Source organism: Artemia franciscana, chromosome 15 (assembly GCF_032884065.1).
Source record: "Artemia franciscana chromosome 15, ASM3288406v1, whole genome shotgun sequence".
In the NCBI taxonomy this organism is placed as follows: Eukaryota; Metazoa; Arthropoda; class Branchiopoda; order Anostraca; family Artemiidae; genus Artemia; species Artemia franciscana.
Window position 1 is genome coordinate 5,031,088 of NC_088877.1, and position 21,338 is coordinate 5,052,425.

General features: G+C 34.0%; 1 protein-coding gene across 7 annotated transcripts in view; it reads right to left on the reverse strand.

Moving 5' to 3' along the window:
- Positions 1-17,160, reverse strand: part of LOC136035961 (probable phosphorylase b kinase regulatory subunit beta) — a 121,892-nt gene extending 104,732 nt beyond the window's left edge. For 2 of the 7 annotated variants that reach the window (XM_065717853.1, XM_065717848.1), the window contains exons 1-3: positions 17,089-17,160; positions 10,627-10,755; positions 5,152-5,309 (exon numbers count right to left, since the gene is read on the reverse strand). In XM_065717853.1, the coding sequence (XP_065573925.1) occupies positions 5,152-5,309; positions 10,627-10,688 (220 nt within the window). In that variant the 5' untranslated portion in view covers positions 10,689-10,755; positions 17,089-17,160. Of the gene's footprint in view, positions 1-5,151; positions 5,310-10,626; positions 10,756-16,980 lie in introns of all 7 variants that reach the window. The other 5 variants (XM_065717847.1, XM_065717852.1, XM_065717849.1 and 2 more) reach the window with 5 other exon arrangements.
- Between the last annotated feature and the right edge of the window lie 4,178 nt (positions 17,161-21,338).

Genomic DNA, 21,338 nt, shown 5'->3' on the forward strand with positions numbered 1-21,338 from the left:
GTAAAGAGCTAATTAATAAAAAAACATAATGGGCACTTATAAGGGTGTGAAAGAACGAGCAAGATTCACAGGACACGAACCTAAAAAATGAGAAAATTGTCTGATTCCCTCCAACACATGGAGTCAACTAACACCTGGAAATTGTCCTGCCTTCTAATTCGCTGGCTGTATGCTCGCTAGTTCATACCATACATCTAAGTCCATTATTTCAAATACAACATCTGCTTATTACACTTGTCAGTTAGGGTACTTTCTCTGACATTTTATAAAAAAAAGCGAAATCTATATAAAAATCCACATAACATCTTACTAAGGAGGGGTTTATCGAACAAAAACAAATTTGAGCTTCTTCAGCTCTTCTAAGCTCAAATTTGTTTGTAAAAACGATGGTAGCAGGGTGGTTTTGTTTTATTTCTTTCATTTGTTCAATATTCAGGATAACGCTAAACAGACGTTCAACACAGGCACCAAAAAGGGTTTGCTGAGCTAGCAACACTTCGAAAACAAAGTGATCAAGTCGCAGTGGACCAGCAGGAGCCCTCAGTTCTCCAATGCCCAAAACACAATACCCTCAAAGAGGGTCATTCGCGACAAACCGCGTCATAACAGCAAAACATGCCAATCAATCGTGAAAGTCTAATGGAAAGCAGGGCTGACTTATAAGAGCGTTCAGTGAAGACTATCATAAGTATTGACAAAAAAAGCTAACCTTTCTTAAAACTTTCTTAAAATTACTTAAAAAATAGCCATAATTTTACTGTCTTAATCAAATTTCTCAAGCAACTCGCATTAGTGATTGTGTCTGAGTTATGACTATATGGTTATCAAAGATACACATTTCATGAAGTTATAAAGAAAATAGTGAAATTCATAGGGTTTTTTGAAGCTATAGGGAAAATAAATTGTATTTGGCACGGAAAACCAGCAAGAAACCCTTTCCTCTATCAGCCTGGATTCAATTTCCACGTGTAGCTAGTTCTCAAGAACTCACGAATAATACTATGGCAGCTTTCCGCGAGTCACGAATATCAATGAAAAAGCAGAGTTTTTTAAGTTACTTAGCTTCCATTGCTCTTGATTCCTAACCTATCTTCGTAACATTTACTACAAGGACCCTATAATTTAAAAAGAGAAAAAATTATTGACATCTAGGTTGCTTATAACTTTAATGCTTTTGCAGGCACTAGTAGTAAAATTAATTCAAACATTAAACTCAAAATTATACTCAAAACCAAACTAGTTTTGGATTTGGAGCGTAACTAGACATAAAATTTCGCAAAACGAAGTTATACTGCTTCGTAAAACTACGAAGCAGAGATAATGAAGAACTAGGGGTAAGAATCGAAAATAAACAAATTGAAAATGTCGTAAAACTAAAAAGCAGAGATAATGAAGAATTAAAGTCAAAATCGGTCAGCAAGATCCCAAGCTTCCTAGGTTCTGATTCCAAGATGAACTAACGAAAATGTTCACATATAACCAACGTTTATTTCAAACGAAATGAACAAAAAATCAGAGTTCGAAGTGCGAACATATAAATCGGATACTGATTGGGCATTAATTTAGTAAGTTTTATGTGAAGAGAAAAAAAAAATTCGCAATAGAGATTATAGTGATATTAAAGATATTGCACGGACATTATTAATTCAGTAGGTTTTTTATATTGAGATTTATAAATAAGAATTATAGTGACTAGGACGATGATTTTCGATGGTGAAGTGAGAGCTAATTGGATGGTAATTAAGCAATGACAGGTTCTATCTTTTTTTTTGTCCGGTGTTGAACTTTCTGCAGCAGCATATAGAGAAAGATAAGGACTCAGTAATTCAAATTGCTGCAGTTTTTTGGGAAAGATTCAATTAAGCATGTGATCAGGACATGCAAAAAAGGCTTTTCAAGTGGACATTTTTGAAAAGCGAAGTGGTTCTCACCCTGCTATATCTTTTTATCAGATATGCACGAACTAATTAGTGGCTTAGTGCAACAAGATGAAGCTCCACCGCTTTTTGTCATTGACCCCTTGGATGTGCCATCGTTTCCAAATGATGCGCCTGCGATTGTAAATTAAATTTCTTGGTGGAAAAGCAAGAAACTTGCTCACTGGTTCCAGTCTCAACTGTCTGGCCATTAATGTCACCACGTCAACCCCCCAAACTTTGCTGTCGTGCTAAAGAACATTCCTGCAAGTATTAAAATGCATAACCCGAAGAACCAGCGCGAATTTATGCAGAAAATCGGCTGCGCAGATAGAGTAAAGCACATAGTTAGTCGAAAAAATGGACTGGTTGTTCATTTAATCGATGAAGAGTCGGCCATTGCAGCAGTTGCGGCCATTTCCGCCACATTAAAAATTCGAGCCAGAGTTATCAAAACTGAACATGCCGGTAATATCAAGATGGATCCCGATTATGATGTCTCCCAGATTCCTGGGCTTGAAAACAGCGTTGTAAGTGCGAAAAGATATGGAAGTTCTAGAATAGAACAAATGTTTATCTTAAATGAAATAAGCAAATTGAAAATAATGTAAAACTACAAAGCAGAGATAGTGACTAAAGTCAAAATCGGTCAGGAAGATCCCAAGCTACCTAAGTTCTGATTCCAACATGAGCTTATGACAATGTTCACTTACAACAAATGTTTATTTCAAATTAAATAAGCAAATCAAAAATATCGTAAAACTACAAAGCAGAGATAATGAAGAACTAAAGTCAAAATCGGGCAGCAAGATCCCAAGCTTCCTAGGTTCTGATTCCAAGATGAGCTTCTGGCAATGTCCACTTACAAGAAATGGGTACTTCAAAGGCAATAAACAAATTGAAACATATCCTAAAACTACAAAGCAGAGATAATGAAGAACTAAAGTCAAAATCGGGCAGCAAGATCCCAAGCTTCCTAGGTTCTGATTTCAAGATGAGCTTCTGGCAATGTCCACTTACAAGAAATGGGTACTTCAAAGGCAATAAACAAATTGAAACATATCGTAAAACTAAAAAGCAGAGATAATGAAGAACTAAAGTCAAAACCGGGCAGCAAGATCCCAAGCTTCCTAGGTTCTGATTCCAAGATGAGCTTATGGCAATGTTCACTTACAAGAAATGAGTACTTCAAAGGCAATAAACAAATTGAAACACATCGTAAAACTAAAAAGCAGAGATAATGAAGAACTAAAGTCAAAACCGGGCAGCAAGATCCCAAGCTTCCTAGGTTCTGATTCCAAGTTGAGCTTATGGCAATGTTCACTTACAAGAAATGAGTACTTCAAAGGCAATAAACAAATTGAAACATACCGTAAAACTAAAAAGCAGAGATAATGAAGAACTAAAGTCAAAACCGGGCAGCAAGATCCCAAGCTTCCTAGGTTCTGATTCCAAGATGAGCTTATGGCAATGTTCACTTACAAGAAATGAGTACTTCAAAGGCAATAAACAAATTGAAACATACCGTAAAACTAAAAAGCAGAGATAATGAAGAACTAAAGTCAAAACCGGGCAGCAAGATCCCAAGCTTCCTAGGTTCTGATTCCAAGATGAGCTTCTGGCAATGTCCACTTACAAGAAATGGGTACTTCAAAGGCAATAAACAAATTGAAACATATCGTAAAACTAAAAAGCAGAGATAATGAAGAACTAAAGTCAAAATCGGGCAGCAAGATCCCAAGCTTCCTAGGTTCTGATTCCAAGATGAGCTTCTGGCAATGTTCACTTACAAGAAATGAGTACTTCAAAGGCAATAAACAAATTGAAACATACCGTAAAACTAAAAAGCAGAGATAATGAAGAACTAAAGTCAAAACCGGGCAGCAAGATCCCAAGCTTCCTAGTTTCTGATTCGAAGATGAACTTATGACAATGTTCACTTGCAACAATTTTTTTTTTTCAAATGAAATAAACAAATTGATAATATACAAGTGTAAAACAGCAGTTAAACATTTTGTTATGGTAGTAAATAAAATTATCAAATAAAACCATATTTCGGTTTTAGATCCAAAAACCTTTATCAGCAGAAAGAGGGAAATTAGAAAAAACAATTAAAGCATACAAGAAACCGACGTAGGACAATGAAAAACTCCTTACACGAAGAAAATGAAACTGTAATTGAGTAGAATATGAAGTAGTTTCCTTCTTCATATTAGGAGGAGGAGATTATCATTAGAAGGATAAACTTAGAAAGGAATTTATCATTATCATTAGAATGAGTTTCCAGCAGTGTCGCTATGTCAAAATTTTAATTTGTACCTAATAAAGCTCTAAAATGTACTTTTTACCTATTTACATATTACTAATGGGTCCAATCTTAAGTATAACTAAAGAGGCGTACCTTAAGGAGGGAACTAAATGGGCCTCGTTCTTAGAGTTTAAAATTTGAGGCCAATTTCTTGAAACGAACAATTGAAAACATAAGTTCACACAGAACCTAAAGAGTCTCTTCAAAGTCGCAAAGGAGAGACAGACAAGTAACAAGAGATCAATATTTTTATAACAATGAACAATGAGAGTCCTAATTCTGGCTATAAAAAAAATCGCTGAATTTTGTCGCAAATGTACTGAATTTGTGCCCGTTTGGCAAAATTGTACCGAATTTTCGACTTAAAGAAAAAGTTCTAAAGATGCACAGGTCGGAAGAAATGTACTGAATTTGGTACAATTGTACCACCCATACCATCAGTTATTTCCAGTATACTTGACAAACAATTTTAAAAAATTGTCCGCTGTGAGTTTGCTCTGTTTTATTTTTCTTATTCTATATATAAAGTTGGTCACCTACTCACCTTTTTACATTATTTCGTTGTAAATTATAGCAGTTTATTTTACTTTTGATTTTATCTTTCTGTTGATAAAATTTCCGTATTTTAATTCGAAATTCCTCGAAATTGTAAATAAATGTCCTGATTTACTTCAATAGTGAACCTTCTAAGTAGCATATAAATAAACAGTCAACGGTGTATAGGGGCGCCATTTCGGGGAGGGGGCAGTTGGGCCTACTGCTGCCCTATATTTTGAAAAATAGTCCTTTTCATATTTTCATTGAAAAGATATCCCCCCCCCAGATCTTGATAAATACTTTTTATATCTTCCTTAAAAGTGAGGAAACATCCTCCCCCTCCCCTCCAATGTTTTCGTGAATTGGCACCCCTGACCATGTAGTCTTTACCTAAGCCATAGTACATGTCAAGCTGGTTCACAGTGTCACAGTAGTTTCCGACTTTAAGTATTGATTCAATATCTGGTTCTGTAATTGAACTTTGCCTTTCTACCCTGGCTCGAACGTTCATCAAGCTACCAGTTCCAAATCCACTCCGAAAAGCATGCCTTAAATAAAAAAAAAACAATAGAACAGAACCTTTATTACAACATAGTATATGAGAAACAATAAAAGGAAAAATAAATAAAGTAATAAAAAAATTAATTAAACAACAGTACTACTAAAAACTTGAGATTGTTTTAAACGATCGAAAACCATTAATTAGGAATATTCTAATCAGGCAAATTGCAAAAGAACAACCATGTACATTTTTTGAAGAAATATTCTTTAATTCTCCCATTATAATTTTCCAAATTATTCCTACTTTGAAATTCCTTATCCATAGCATTCAAATTAAGATTTCCTGATCTTGCTTTTAAGTTTTAAGTTAATTTTATCACATGAAAGCAATTTAACCATTTGGTCTTAGTACTACCCAGTTGTCGAACTATTTTCCAATAAAAGACTCTCATTTTTTTATTAGTGTTCTATACTTTTTTTAAAACGCAGAATAAGACTTCAAATTCAATTTAGGAAATTAATTATAACTAGTTAAATCCCTTGTGTCATATCTGGAAGTTAGATCATCAATTAAAAGCTTCTTAATTTTGTAAAAGTTTTTGCCAAAAATAATAGAGGTATTTGATCCTTGGGTGACTAATCTCAAACTGGAATTGGGCTGATTTAGTGGTAAAATTCCTTCACAAGGAATTATAAAGAGATCTTTACGCAAAGACGGCTCTCTTGTTATATTTCCAGTAACTAAAATAGCAAATTGTTAACCATTGCAAACTAAGGATAACTTTAACTGACAAGCCTCAAAACGCAATTCGATTCCACTTTAACTTCTCGCATTCGATTTATAAAAGACAAGACTTATTCAAGAATATTGATTCTAGCAATCTAGCATGAACCAGGATTCTACCCATTCTAAAACTTGCTACCAAAATATGTCATTCATTTGATAGAAAGCCAAAAGCAGTAAAGAATATTGTTGTCACCATTCAACAAGCCAATTAATCAACCAAACTGGCAATATAACGTTTGGTAGACAATCCCCCCAGCCGGGGGGATTCAATTGCGTCAATTCATGAAAATTTAGAGGTAGGGGTAAATATATTTTTCACGTCCTAGGGCGGGGGGGGATTTGTATTTGTTTTTTTATTCGAGTCAATGAAAATATAAAGGAAAAACTTTTTGAAGTAAAACGCCCCCCGAAAAGATTATCTTTTCATAATCCAGGGTGAAAATCTAGGGGGCACATGCCCCTCCCCCAACTACCACCAGTACCCATGCTATTTTGCCACATAATCGCTCACCAATGCAGTCTTGAATACCTACGTTTGGAGTTCTTGTTAATCTGTTTGATCCTCCAAATATTTTAAGGTAGAAAGGACAAAATATATTTTCATATTACTATGTTATGTAAATCAGAAATTTTTACCATGTAGAGAGCTAACAACAGTGTCCTTTGTGTATACTAATTTATATACTACTCTGACTTTTTTTTCTTTCTTTATTTCGACAACATAGAAAATTAGATAAAAAACAACACAACTTCTACACTCATAAATCGTAGACGAAGATGATAGAGTCTTTTCTCACAATATTTATGTAACACTCTTAACGAAAAGCTTGTAAAATTATGTAAATATAAAGAATAGACAAAATCATAGTTTATGCCCTGAGGGCATAAATTATGCCCTCAGGGCATATAAGGGAATATAGAAAGGGTGATCGTATAAACTTCGGAGGGGGCTCATTGGATTGTTAATCAAAGTTTTAGAGCCATTTTTGACATTCAGAGCGATGGGAGTGTGGATACCCCCCCCCCCACAAACACAACTCGTATTTTCCTGAAATACATCTGATGAAATTTTGAGATGACTATTTGTTGTTGTAGAAACTTCAAAAAAGGCTCATTTGATTGGAAATTGAAAGGACTAGTGCCCTTTTTAATAGTCGAATGATTGGAGGGCAACTAACCCCCTCTCAAGTCCACCATTTTCCCAAATACATCCAATCAAAATTTCGAGATAGTCATTTTGTTCAAAGTAATTAAAAGGTCCAAAATTAGGTCTTTGAGGATGACAATCCCCCAGAGCCCCCAGGGGAAGGGTTGTAAGTTATGCCCTGGGGACATATAAGGTAAATATAGAAAGGATGATTGTATAAACTTCGTAGAACCTCACTGGATTGGTAATCAGAATATCTAGTACCCTTTTTAAGATTCAGAGTGATCAGAGGGTGGATACCCCCACGGCACACACCTCGTATTTTCCTGAAATGCATCTGATAGAAATTTTGAGATGGTGATTTGTTGTCGTAGAAGCTTCGAAAAGAGCTCATTCAATTGGGAACTGAAAAAGTTAGAGCCCTTTTTAATAGTTGGAAGTGTTTGGAGGGCAACTAGCCCCCCTCCCATGTCCAAAATTTTCCCTAAGACATTCAATTAAAATTTTTACATAGCCATTTGTTCAACGTAATTGAAAGGTCCAGAAATTATATCTTTGAGGATGAACCTCCCTGCAGCCCTCAGGGCAAGGGTTTATATAGAAAGTGTGATTGTATGAACTTTTGATAATACTATATATATATATATATATATATATATATATATATATATATATATATATATATATATATATATATATATATATATATATATATATATATATATATATATATATATATATATATATATATATATATATATATATATATATATATATATGTATATATATATATATATGTATATATATATGTATATATGTATACATATATATATATATATATATATATATATATATATATATATATATATATATATATATATATATATATATAATATATATAACACTACTACTGTGACTGATATTACAACTATGTCTAAGGGCAGGAAGGTGAAATTTACAAGAAACTTTGAGGGGGGAAGATGAACTTAGCCATGTATGAACTTCAGATAGTACTATATATATATATATATATATATATATATATATATATATATATATATATATATATATATATATAATACTACTACTGTGACTGCTATTACAACTATGCCTCAGGGCAGGAAGGTTAAATTTTCAAGAAAATTTGAGGGGGGAAGATGAACTTAGCCAGAACACGCCCTCTGTATGCAGGTTGTCAAAAAGGTGTAGCAGCAATATCTTCGGAGCAGTTTGGTACGTGAAGTTGAAACTAACAGGAATTGTTGTCAGGGCTATTGAGCTAATGAAAAGAAAATATTTGCATCCTATTGCTACAACTTCTACTTATACTACTGCTAGTCTTATTACTGCTTCTATTACTATTATTGCCACTAAATCTTAGGCTACTACAATTAATACTATATCTACTACTGCTATGACTACTAATGCTATTAAGACTAAGAATATTAAGGCGAAAATTTGGGATATATAGAAGCTGTATGGAACTAAATCGAAACAGACTATGCCCACACAGGTTGTCAAGTGGACGGATCAGAAATGCTTCATGAATGGTTGATGGTATTCATTAAGCTGAAACTTTCAGCATGTGTTGAAGAGGTCATTAAAGAAACCAAATGTGCTATGCGCATACTGCTACTAATGCTGCTACAACTATTGCTAATTCACAAGCTAAGGGTATTTCGAACTAGCCAGAAGGCACTATATTTATACTTTTTATACTACCACTACTGTCAATGTAACTAATAATGCTAAAGGTATTAAGATGAAACTTTTAGGGAACGTTTAGGAGTTTCAATTAAACGAAAAAAACTGCAGGCATGTAGGTTTTCATTTTCCAAACGCATCCAGTCAAAATTTTGAGACAGCCATTTTGTTCAGCATAGCAGATCGGTCCAGCAATTATGTATTTAGGTATATAAGGCATGTCAACCCCCCCCCCCCATTTATGCAATTGGCTCATTATACTTTAAAACTAGATGTTGGTTTAAGATAAATCAAAAGGCATTGTATTTATGGTTACCAATAAGACACCTTAGCAAAATATTGGTAACGACTGGGTCTATTAAGTTGAAACTTTTAGGAATTTTTAGGAAACTTTTAGGAAATTTTTAGGAAAACTTTTAGGTATTACTACTTCTGTTCTTACAATTTGAATAAATAAAACGAGTATAAGAGTATCTAGGTTGTCAAAGGTCAAAGATAGAATCTTTTGGGAATGATATTAAGTTTTATTTCTCAGGTCAACTTCAGAAGCTATAAAATTAAATTAAAAAATACTGTTGGTCAGGATTAAAAATTGTTTAAAAAGTTTCTCCAACATACAAATAGCAACCCATACTATGGATTCTTATAGAACAAAACTAAAAAGATATAAAATATTATTTTTTCCTTGAAATAGATGATGTCAATAAAAAACAAACAGAAAAAACTTAAAAATCTTTCCATAAAACAAGTTTTTCAAAGAAAAGTAAAGAGCTCCATTAAGCCTCATGAGCAAAAATAAAGTCAAAAAATATTCAAAGTGTAAAACACCAAAAATCAACAAATAAATGAAAGTCAAAACAAACAGAAATTGCAATAAATAGCCAAATCGAACTTAATACAAGCAAAAATTAAGATGTTTAGGGCTGAACCCTCATACCTTCTCAAGATCAGAACACAATTTGCACTTTACTGAAAACAACATACTTTGAAATGTTTTCACTTTTCTTACCTTCATAAATAAAAAAATATCAAAACATAAAGGAATAAACATCAGTATATGTCAATGAAACTGACAATCCATGGTCCTTTTTTTCAGTAAAGCGCAAACTGTGTTCTGGTCTTGAGAAAGTAGCCTATGGGGGTTATCAGCCCTAATCATGATAATCTTTGCTTGTTTTGGGTTTGATTTGGCTATTTATTGTAATTTCTGTTCGTTCTGAGTTTCAGTCGTTTATTGATATTGATTTGTGGTAGTTTTATGCTTGGAAGATTATTTGACTTTATTTTTGTTCATTGTCGGCTTAATGGAGCTCTTCACTTGTCTTTGAAAAGCTTGTTTTGTGGAAAAAGATCTTAAATTAGTTCATTAAAAAGGCACTTAAATAAGGAAAATTTGGATGTAAATAACTAGAAATATGCAACTGCCTTCCTCTTAAACTACTGTACTACTTAGAGGAGAAAAGACAGATATTACTATGCAGCCCCCCAATAATATTAATTATCTTAGATATTGCAGAAAGACTTGGATACGAAAAAAATGTACCAGTATTTCGGCACAATGAATAGTTTCATGAAAACCCAGCAATACTAGACTTTTGACTACCACCTTCACCCAGACCAATATATTGGTCTGGGTATACTGTTCCAATATATGATTTTATGTACCTTCCCCTCCCCCTGCTATGTGCAGGCATTTTTAAAAATACAGTCAGCTTTAAGAAATTACCTTCTGGATTCAGATGATGACAGAGCATCCAGAATCATGCTAGTGTCAAACGGTGGCAACATGGCGGAAATAAGTCAAAGCAAGTGTCAAGACTTTTGCAAGTTAGTCTTCTGTGTGTATTCTCTGAAACTAAAAAATAATTCAGTGATATATTCTAGTTAGTTTCCTATAAATTAAAGGGCATTAATTCTTTATTACAATATGAAAATATCTTATAAATAGCCAACAGGTAATTTGTATTGAATGTATGGTAAACAACAACTTCTTGGACTAGACTTTCTTTGACATAAGAAATTGTTGTATTTCCGAAAAAACTACTACCACAATCCTAGATGGGCTGAAATCCCAATTCAGATCCTCTAGGATTGTGCCTAGCTTAAAAACTACATAGCAAAAAAAAACGAATATAATAAGATTAGTAAAAAAAATTAAGACAGCACATGGGCCAACTTTACAAAATGATTAAAAATAATCAAACTACTAGAATTTGTATTAAAATAAACAACTGAAATAAATAAAATTATAAATAGCTAGCAGTTGGTTCATGTTAAATCTAGGGTAAATATTCACTTCTTAGACAATGATTTGTTTAAAGAAGTGAATCTTGGTGAATCTTATCATAAGCTCAGATGGGCTTAATTTCTGTTTCAGAGACAAGTGTAAAACTAACACAGTAAAAAACGAATATGATAAGATTGGTTAAGAAAAACAGAAGACAGTCCATAAGTCAACATGCTAAAAAGATTAAAAATAATACAAAATATTAGAATTTATAAATAAATTAAACCAGTTAATAAAAACACAAAAAGACAGTAAATAAGTGAAATGGTATATATGATCAAGAAGAGGTAAACTGTTGGGATGATTTATAATTTTACTTAGAGGATACAAGTTTTTTTTTTAATTTAGAAAAAAAAAAACAGAATATACAAATAGAATAACCAAAACTAGGAAAATAAATTTTCGAAATGAGTGCTAAAAAGGGAGATAGAGGAAATACAGAGAGGAAAATCACTTATCTAACATATCAAATTAAGTAGGGGAGTAGGAATGCTTTTGTATCTTTCTGATACTGTATGGGATGAAATAGCAACTTCAGTTAAAGAAGAACATTTAGGCAAGGTCTAAGGAGGGAAATGTAAACTTGTCTGGGTACTATGGAAGGCACTATTGGCAAAACAAAATGATTTTTTTGTTTTCCTTTCCTCAAGGATGACCAGACATTTAATCAAGCTTGCATATCAATCACAAGAAAAGGAACAGGGAAATGCTGTACATATACTTCAGTAATATAACCTCTAATATTTGCAGCACTCCCCACTTTGGACAAAACTACCATAAACAATAGAATCATCTGAAATACAGTAATGTCAGTTAATAATTGTGCTATGAAACCAATTTTAGCCACAATCCAAAGTAGTGTTACTCATGTCTTTAATAATAAAGCATTCAAGATACAATTATTTACCTATGAAAAACGTCAGGATCTTGTGGTCATGTCTCTTTGCCTCAGTTCCCCTTCAAAATTCATTAAAATCAAATAAAATCCCGTCCTTAGTATTTGGTCTCTAGTATCCAAACATGAATTTCCTTTTGATCAATGTCTTCTAAATTCAGCACTATCAATATTTATTATCACCTTTGCCTTTTTTTACACAAAGACAATCAAAGGTCTTGCATTTTAATTCAAAATATTTACTACCTGAATTATAGTTTTCCTTTTGTCAGAAGGAATATGAAAGAGCAGGGGTGGGTAGAATATGGGCCACTTGTGGCCTACTGGATTATATGTGGCCAACTGCATGTAATGAAAAAACTAAATAAAACAAATTGACATATACAAAATAATTGATATATACAAAAATAAAATAAAGTTAAACATACTAAAAACAAGAGCTAAGAGCTCATATGGCACTTGTGACAAGGCGAGAAGAGCTAAGAGTCAAGAGATCATATGGTATGAGCTCTAACAAAATTCTATGAATCAATAGATTGATTTAAAAAGGAAAATAAGAGGCTTAATGCCGGTCAGGATTTAAATAAGAGCTCTATCAAAATTCATTAAGATCTGATCACCCACTCGTAAGTTATAAATGCCTCATTTTTTCTAATTTTTCCTCTCCCTTTAGCCCCTCAGATGGTCAAATCTGGGAAACGACTTTATCAAGTCAAACTGTGCACCTCCCTGACAGGCCTACCAATTTTCATCATCCTAGCACGTCCAGAAGCACCAAATTCGCCAAATCACTGAATCCCTCCCCCCAACTCCTCCAAAGAGAGCGAATCCACAACGATTCTGTCAATCACGTATAAAAGACATTTGTTTATTCTATCCACCAAGCTTCATCCTGATTCCTCCACTCCAAATGTTTTTCCAAGATATTCCCCTCCAACTCCCCCCAATGTCAAAAGATCTGGTCAGGATTTGAAATAAGAGCTCTGAGACATGAATTCCTTCTAAAAATCAAATTTCATTAAGATCCGATCATCTATTTGTAAGATAAAAATACCCCAATTTTCACATTTTCCAAGAATTCTGGTTTCCCCCTCCAACTCCCCCCAATGTCACAGGATCTGGTCGGAATTTAAAATTAGAACTTTAAAGCACAAGATCCTTCTAAATATCAAATTTCATTAAGATCTGGTCACCCTTTCGTAAGTTACAAATACCTCAATTTTCAAAATTACCCTTCCCCCCAATTCCACCAAAGAGAGCAGATCTGGTCCGGTTATGTCAGTCAAGTATCTTCGACAGGTTTCTATTCTTCCCATCCAGCTTCATCCAGATCTCACCACTTTAAGTATTTTCAAAGATTTCCGGTCTCCCCAACTGCCCCCCCCCCATTACGCTTGATCCGGTTGAGATTTATAATAAGAGATCTGAGTTACGAGGTCCTTCTAAATATGAAGTTTCATGAAGATCCGATCACTCCTTTGCAAGTTAAAAATATGTATGTTTTTCAGAATTAACCCCCCCCCCCCCCAATAGAGCTGATCCGTTCCAATTATTTAAATCATGCATGTAAGACTTCTGCTTATTTTTCCCACCAAATTTCATCCCGATCCCTCCAATCTAAGCATCCCCCACCCCAAACTTCCCCCAATGTCACCAGATCCGGTCAGGATTTAAAATAAGAGCTATGAGACACGATATCCTTATAAATGTCAAATTTCATTGAGATCCAATCACCCGTTCGTAAGTTAAAAATATCTCATTTTTTCTGATTTTTCAGAATTAACCCCTCCCCCAACTACCCCAAAGAGAGCGGATCCGTTCCGGTTATGTCAATCATGTATCTAGGACTTGTGCTCATTTTTCCCACCAAGTTTCATCCCAATCCCTCCACTCTATGTGTTTTCCAAGTTTTAGGTTTCCTCCTCCCAAATCCCCCCCCCCCAATGTCACCAGATCCGGTCGGGATTTAAAATAAGAGCTCTAAGACACGATATCCTTCTATCAAATCAAATTTCATTGAGATCCAATCACCCATTTGTAAGTTAAAAATACCTCATTTTTTCTAATTTTTAAGAATTGCTCCCGCCTCCCACAGCTACCCCAAAGAGAGCGAATCAGTTCCGATTATGTCAATCATGTATCTGGGACTTGCGCTTATTTTTCCCATCAAATGTCATCCCAATCCCTCCAATCTAAGTGTTTTCCAAGATTTTAGGTTTCCCTCCCTCCAATGTCATCAGATCCGGTCGGGATTTAAAATAAGAGCTCTGAGACACAATATCATTCCAAACATCAAATTTCATTAAGATCCAATCACCTGCTCATAAGTTAAAAATACTTCATTTTTTCTATTTTTTCCAAATTAACCGGCCCAACACCCCCCCCCCCAGATTGTCAAATTGGGAAAACGACTATTTCTAATTTAATCTGGTCCGGTCCCTGATACGCTTGCCAAATTTCATCGTCCTAGCTTACCTGGAAGTGCCTAAAGTAGCAAAACCGGGACTTTATGTTTCACCCCTCCAACTCCCCCCAATGTCATCACATCCGGTCGGGATTTAAAATAAGAGCTCTGAGACACAATATCATTCCAAACATCAAATTTCATTAAGATCCAATTATCCACTCATACATTAAAAATACTTCATTTTTTTCTATTTTTTGCAAATTAACTGGCCCCCCACTCCCACCCAGATGGTCAAATCAAGAAAACAACTATTTCTAATTTAATCTGGTCCGGTCCCTGATACGCTTGCCAAATTTCATTGTCCTAGCTTACCTGGAAGTGCCTAAAGTAGCAAAACCAGGACTGACAGACCAACAGACTGACAGAATTGGCGATTGCTATATGTCACTTGGTTAATACCAAGTGCCATAAAAAGGAAATTGACAAATACATCAAAATAATAAATGCAATCCCCCTTCCCATCAATAAAGTTGAGAAGAAGGCCCTTCAAATAGAGTTAACCCACCCTTGTGGTAGAGGGTTAGTAAAACTCTGCCAAAGAAAATTTTTTGTAACTCATCATGTAAAATTGTGGAGAGGCCTGTTTTAGTCAAAACAAAATTAGTAGTTTCTTCTATCTTATCTGTATAACTTCACTAAATTTTATTTTATGATACCTATGATTAAATCAAAATATATTGGATATTCTGGCTAGATCATCTTGAGATTTCACATTTACATTCATTTTTTTTTTTTTTTTTTAATTGGCAGACAATATTTTTCTAAAGCAAGACGTGCAAAAAATGACTGAAAAAAACTAAACTTTCAAATCAATACTAACCAACTAAATGATTTCAAATTTCTAAATACTTTCATAAGAACAATAATCAGAGTTAGGTTAATACTATAAAGTAAGAGTTGGCTTCCTTAAATAGTTTTTTAGGGGAGCAATGCACCTATATAATGACCATAAATACTTTTTTTTATGCTTAATCAAGACTATACAGCAAACAAATAAAAGGGAATAGAGAAACATTTTCATCTCTAACATTTTCATCTGTATTGTTTGCTGATAATTAGCTATGTTTAGCATACTGGTTTTTTTTTGTTTTTTTTTTTTTAACTTTTTAACTCTGTTGCTCTACCACAGTGTTCATGCACAGTCCAATTTTGGGGAGGAAGCTGAGATATAACTGTAACAAAAGAGATCATTATCTTTGGATAGAGCATTGAATAGGGAACAAAATGGTATATTTCTAATGTTTCTATCTGATCTGTTGTAGAACATAAATTTTCTAACTCAACTTTTACCAAATTCTTTCTTTCTTACCCCAGAAAATTTATTTTTATTAGATTTTAGAGCTGCATTATATTTAGCTGCCTGCTAGCTCAATTCTCCCCTCTGATTTCTAGATATAACTTTAGACTATACTCAGAAGTTCATGATCTTTCATGGAGGTTCCTCCATGAAAAACACTATAAGGTGAGAAGAAAATACTATAATAAAGGAAAGCGGTACAATTCAATTCCACATTCCACACTTTTTACAAATATAATCTTCTCCACTGTTACAGTTGCACTCTATCCCCAACTACTAATGGGGTCAACTATAGCCCTAGTGTAGGATAATCCAATAATCACAGTTAATCACCATCTCAAAAGCCACAGCACCATAGAAGCTATTTTACATCACCTGAGAAGTTGATTTTTTCACCATCAGATTTACCTAATTTTATTTGATAAGATGATCATTTATTTGAATACTTTTAAAAATGTAAAATACTAACTATTTTTAAAGCACTCTTAACCAATACTAGAATCTAGTCATAAATTATTTTTAGGTTGAGCTTAATCTTGGAAAATACTGCCAAATCTTGGGCAAGGATTTTTAAAGTTGGAACAAAGCATCTCAATCATGGGCAAATTCAATCCTTGATAAATTTTTTGAACAAGAATAATTGTACTTCAAATAGCCTAAGCTATATACATAAATCTTGTTTAAGTTTGAATTTTGAAAAAGGAAGCTTTCTATGACTGTAGTCAGCCATTCTTGACTATCTACATCACATCTAAGAGCCTATTTACATCATGATTGTAGTTGAGCCCCTTTTCTTGTTAAAAGATTTTTTTCTAATGTCTATTTATTCTTCTAGTTGTATGTAAACTGAGAATATAAATCTATCAGGACAAGCCTTTTAGGTCAAAAGAGAATCTCTTAATGCTACATTACATAGCCTGTTTATAGAGCAAAACTTATTTTTTAATTTCTCAAAAATTCCCAAAAAACTTCTAGACTTACTTTTGAAATTTTATTGATTGTATGCAAAATATACATAAAAGTTAAGCTCTATTCTAGTCTCATAGCAGATTTAAATGAAAGTACTTCATCTAGTTGATAAATAAAGGGACAACAAAATGAAAAAATGAAAAACCTAAAAAATATAAAACTAGCCTATTATTGTTTATTTGATTCCTAAAAATTCACTCCCTAGCTTTATCTCCCTATAAAAACTCAGATAGATGCTACCAATCAGACCAACAAACAAGAATTGATTTGTACAAGAAGATTAAGAACTTCAGAGTTTCAAGGTCAAATTGTCACATGTACAAAATTCAATATTTTACGTAGCGCTGCCAACTATTCATACAGGTAGCTGTCGGAGCTGGCTTGCATCACAGACCAAACGTATGCAATGAGCCAAATTACAATTTCATATGCATCCCGTGGAAAATTTGGAATTAAGTAATTTAAGCTTTCCCTGTTGATTATGTTGGGACTCACCTGATCATTCAGCACACAATCTTCACCGATCGGCGAAAACAGGATCATTCTATTGCTGGCAAGTGCGGTTTCGTTTTCTTACTTTGAAATCTTAGGTTATTTTCATTGCGCAACAACGATTTGTAAATTGATCCAAAAATGTTCGGATAAAAGGCTATATAAGGTACAAGATTTATCTAGGGTTTATTTTATATACATTTTATATTTTTTTAACACTACAGAGACATAAAAAAAAATATTATACAAAAATGTTGCTGTTAAACAAATTCTGCACCCTAAATTCTGCTAAACTACGATCGTAATTTCAAGGTTGAAGCACAATAACAGAAAATTTATATCAGTATTCTGTCCTAGACCACATAAACACAACGAAAGCTGTTTGATAAACTCTTGAAACTAGAACAACGATTTAGGTGGGTTTTTTTTTGCTTGACTCTTTTTGACTTTTTTTTGCTTGATTTATGTATTGCTCAACTGATTCGCTATGTCGTAGGTCACGTTTATGAAACAGGTACCTTGAAAAGACAGTATTGCTTTGTGGGTTGAAATATTCAATGAATTTGTTTATATATGGTTGAATTTATCTTGCTCTTTTGTAGTGAATGTAAAAGTACTCAAGATGTCTCTTCCTTTATCTCCAAGCCAAATTAGTAAGAAGACACACTGGATTTTTTCAGTTTTTCCACTAAGGGGGCCTTCAAACATCAGAGTTGCATGGTTTTAAATCTTGCCCATGCTTCTTTAAGATTGTCACTTGTCCAGTCCATTGTTGGGTAGGGAATACTGATTTCAATTTTTCTTTGCGAGGTTAATCTCTTTTGTTGTTGTACTTCGCGAGGTTTCTGACACCACGCAAAAATTATGATCTTTTATTCAAATAAGTACTAGAAACCCATGTCACCTAGAATAGAAAAGTGAGTTAGAATGTTACATTAACATTTTGTCTACCACGTGAAGAGATGAGTTATAGTTGGTACCAAAGAATGCTTAAAACAGCTACCTCGTCCTGTAAATGATCCTAAGGAGCACCAAGTCTTAATCAAATTGGGTGTTATTATAGTAATTTTCATAGTTCCCTGTGGTAGTAGTAACACAGTAGAAAACATCTTGCTAAGAGTAGTCTTGGTAGAACTAATAGTTTAAGGACAACCGCTGCAATTAGAATTAATCGTGACAAGAGAGACCATGAAAGGAGCACTTATGGCAAAGATAGTTGTATGGAAAGAAAAACAGGAATAGAAGTTCAATCATAAAAAAAAAACTTGAACTACGAACATACAGTTTAGCAAATATTTCATTATCAAACGACCTCTTACGGTGACTAGCCAGTCATAGATTTTCCAAAACAGCCGACAGTACTAACTCTTACGCAGTACCAATCTTCATAGCAGCCTAACACATAGTAAGACTAATTTTTTTTACAGATATTCATAAATTAAATGCTAAAATTTTCAAAGCCAAATTAATAAAGAGGAATCAGAACAAGGTAAACAATACGTGACAATCCTCCAAAATGGATTAAAGAGCATCATGAAAGGGTTCAGCAAAGAAATCGTCCAAAGGATAATTTTCTGTGGTGCGGCTCTTAGAGGTCCTATTCGGCATGGATGAAATAGATCTTGACCGATTTTCCTAATACCTTAAAACAACATTTTTTTGAAACAAAAAAGAAATAGTATTTACCTACTTCCTTTACAAAAACTCAGATACTTCAATATTTTTTTTTATTTTCATCTTAGCTCTAGCAATACGACACAATGATTACATTTATAATAGGTTCAAAAATTATTGACCAAAGACTATAAGGGCGACAAGAAATCTGTCTACATTTCCGAAACGTGTGCGCAAAACAGCATGCATAAGCATTCTTGCTTTGTGCAATCCTGTGCCTATCTTGGTCACAATATGGTTTTCAGCACTTGACAATGCTCTTCTATCAACAAGAGCCAAAATCCTGCACAGACAATTTCAAGCCAATTACCGAAGACTCATTATATGTTCATGCCTTCAAATATTATGCTAGTACATGGAGGCAACACATAGTAGATAAATTAGCATGGAAGACGTTTTTCAGCCCGAAAACGCCCACCAAAACTGGACCAAGACCAGAAGAATGGTCCATTAATCAGAATCCCATGCAAACGCTGTGTCGTTTACTGGGCTATAATTTCCTTGAGGGGCAACACTCTTCAAGTGGGGATAGAGTTGACCGCAAGGTCCCCAGTTTTGCTAGTCCCCCGACAGGGTCGAGGCAGCACTTTGCAGAGGCTATTGTCCATAGATCTGGATCTTCCGCCTCGCCGCAGTTGTCCTCCTATAGTGGATCCTTCGACGATAGTGTTCTGTGTCACCGTGTAAGTTAAACCATTATTGGGAGAAGATTTGTAACTCACTTAACGTGTGCACACACCAATGGGCTCTGCTGATTGTACATTAGTGTACCTTCTTCCTCCTCCGCCTGTTTTTCCGACCCAGGGCGAGGGTTCCCCAGTTTCTATTATTTACCTTAAATTTAATTTCATTGGCGTCCCAAACAATTTGCTCAATACCTAGATCATTACTAATGAGATTTGTATCTTACAAAAAGCTCTTAATGACCGAGGTTTTCGAAAATATGATTGCTCAGCGCTAAATCATAAGAAATAGAAATACTGGTACAATTCAGAGCCTTTGTTATGCCATCACTGTTTTGTTGTAGAATTTTTTTCAAGTTTTAGTGGGTACTGCAGACATAATAATTGCTACAATCGAATGGTACTTGATTTATTCCTCGTAGAGGAGCAACTCAAATCTTATCTTTACCCGACTTTAAAAAATCCACAATTCTTAACTTGGTTATAAAAATAACAAAAATATTGTTTTGTGTACAAACTTTTTAAATTTTGTTGTAATTTTTGGTATAAACACATATTTGCCTTCTTTTATAACTTTTTTTTTTCAAAAATCTAATTATCTTAAAAGGTTACTCCGACATTTGAAGGAATATTTCGACTCATATGCTTAGTTTTAAGTGTATACTTATGCTAACCTTTATTAAAGTTCAGATGTTTCTAAAGACTTAGGCCTCTATTTTAATGTTCTAGGATGAACAGAGGAGGCGATATGTCATATAATGCAAAACTTTAATTAGATGGAAATAGGCAGTAAAGTGGCCACTATTTGCTTAGCAAAATCCAAAACGTGAATTAATAATACCTTTGCGCTTCTAATAGTGCCCTTCAAGCGCTTCTCTTTAGTTTAATTTTGTGCATAATCTAGTCCTGACAACTTTTAATGAGTTTTACCGTTTCGGAAGTTCTGTTCACGAATATGATACAAGAAGATGTGATAACTTGGTTGTGGATATTGAAAGTAGTGTGAGATCTGATTCCACTTTGGAGAATCTTATCCCTTCTGTATAGAATTCGCTTCCTGTGAGCGTTAGGGCGACTGAGCACCTCCCACAGTTTAAAAAGAATTAAATGGGTATTTCTTGGGGAATTAGTTTTGTTTGGGTTTTATTTTAGTTTTTTTGAGTGGGGGGGGAAGCTAGTGGACTATTGGGCTGGAGGGAGGAGCGAGTTGAAGGGGTTGGGGTGGATGGGGCTGTATTCTGATGGTGATTGTTACCTGGGGGTGTTTAAGAGATGGTGATTGTCTTTTCTTATTTTATTATTATTATTATCTTAATTAGTCTAAGATGCTTCTAGGAATATTTATGTAGTTTTTTTTTTATTCGTAGTAATTTAGGATGCCTTTAGGAATCTTTGTATAGTTAATCGCTATGCGTTAGGAAAATTTAAAGTTTTCCCTAGCGTAGTGATTTATATCTGTAATAATTTATATTTTGTTTATTGTGTTAATGAAAGTAAAAGTCAAAGTCATACATTTACTTTCTATTATATGAATCCTCCAAAAAACAACAATGTTCTAAAAACCACCCCGCTTCGCAAAAAAAGGAAACCCAAATTTTTTGACAGCCAAAAAAAGTAAAGATGTCAATTTATTCGCCTCTGTGCCATAAAAAGACTCGAAAACAAATTTTGACA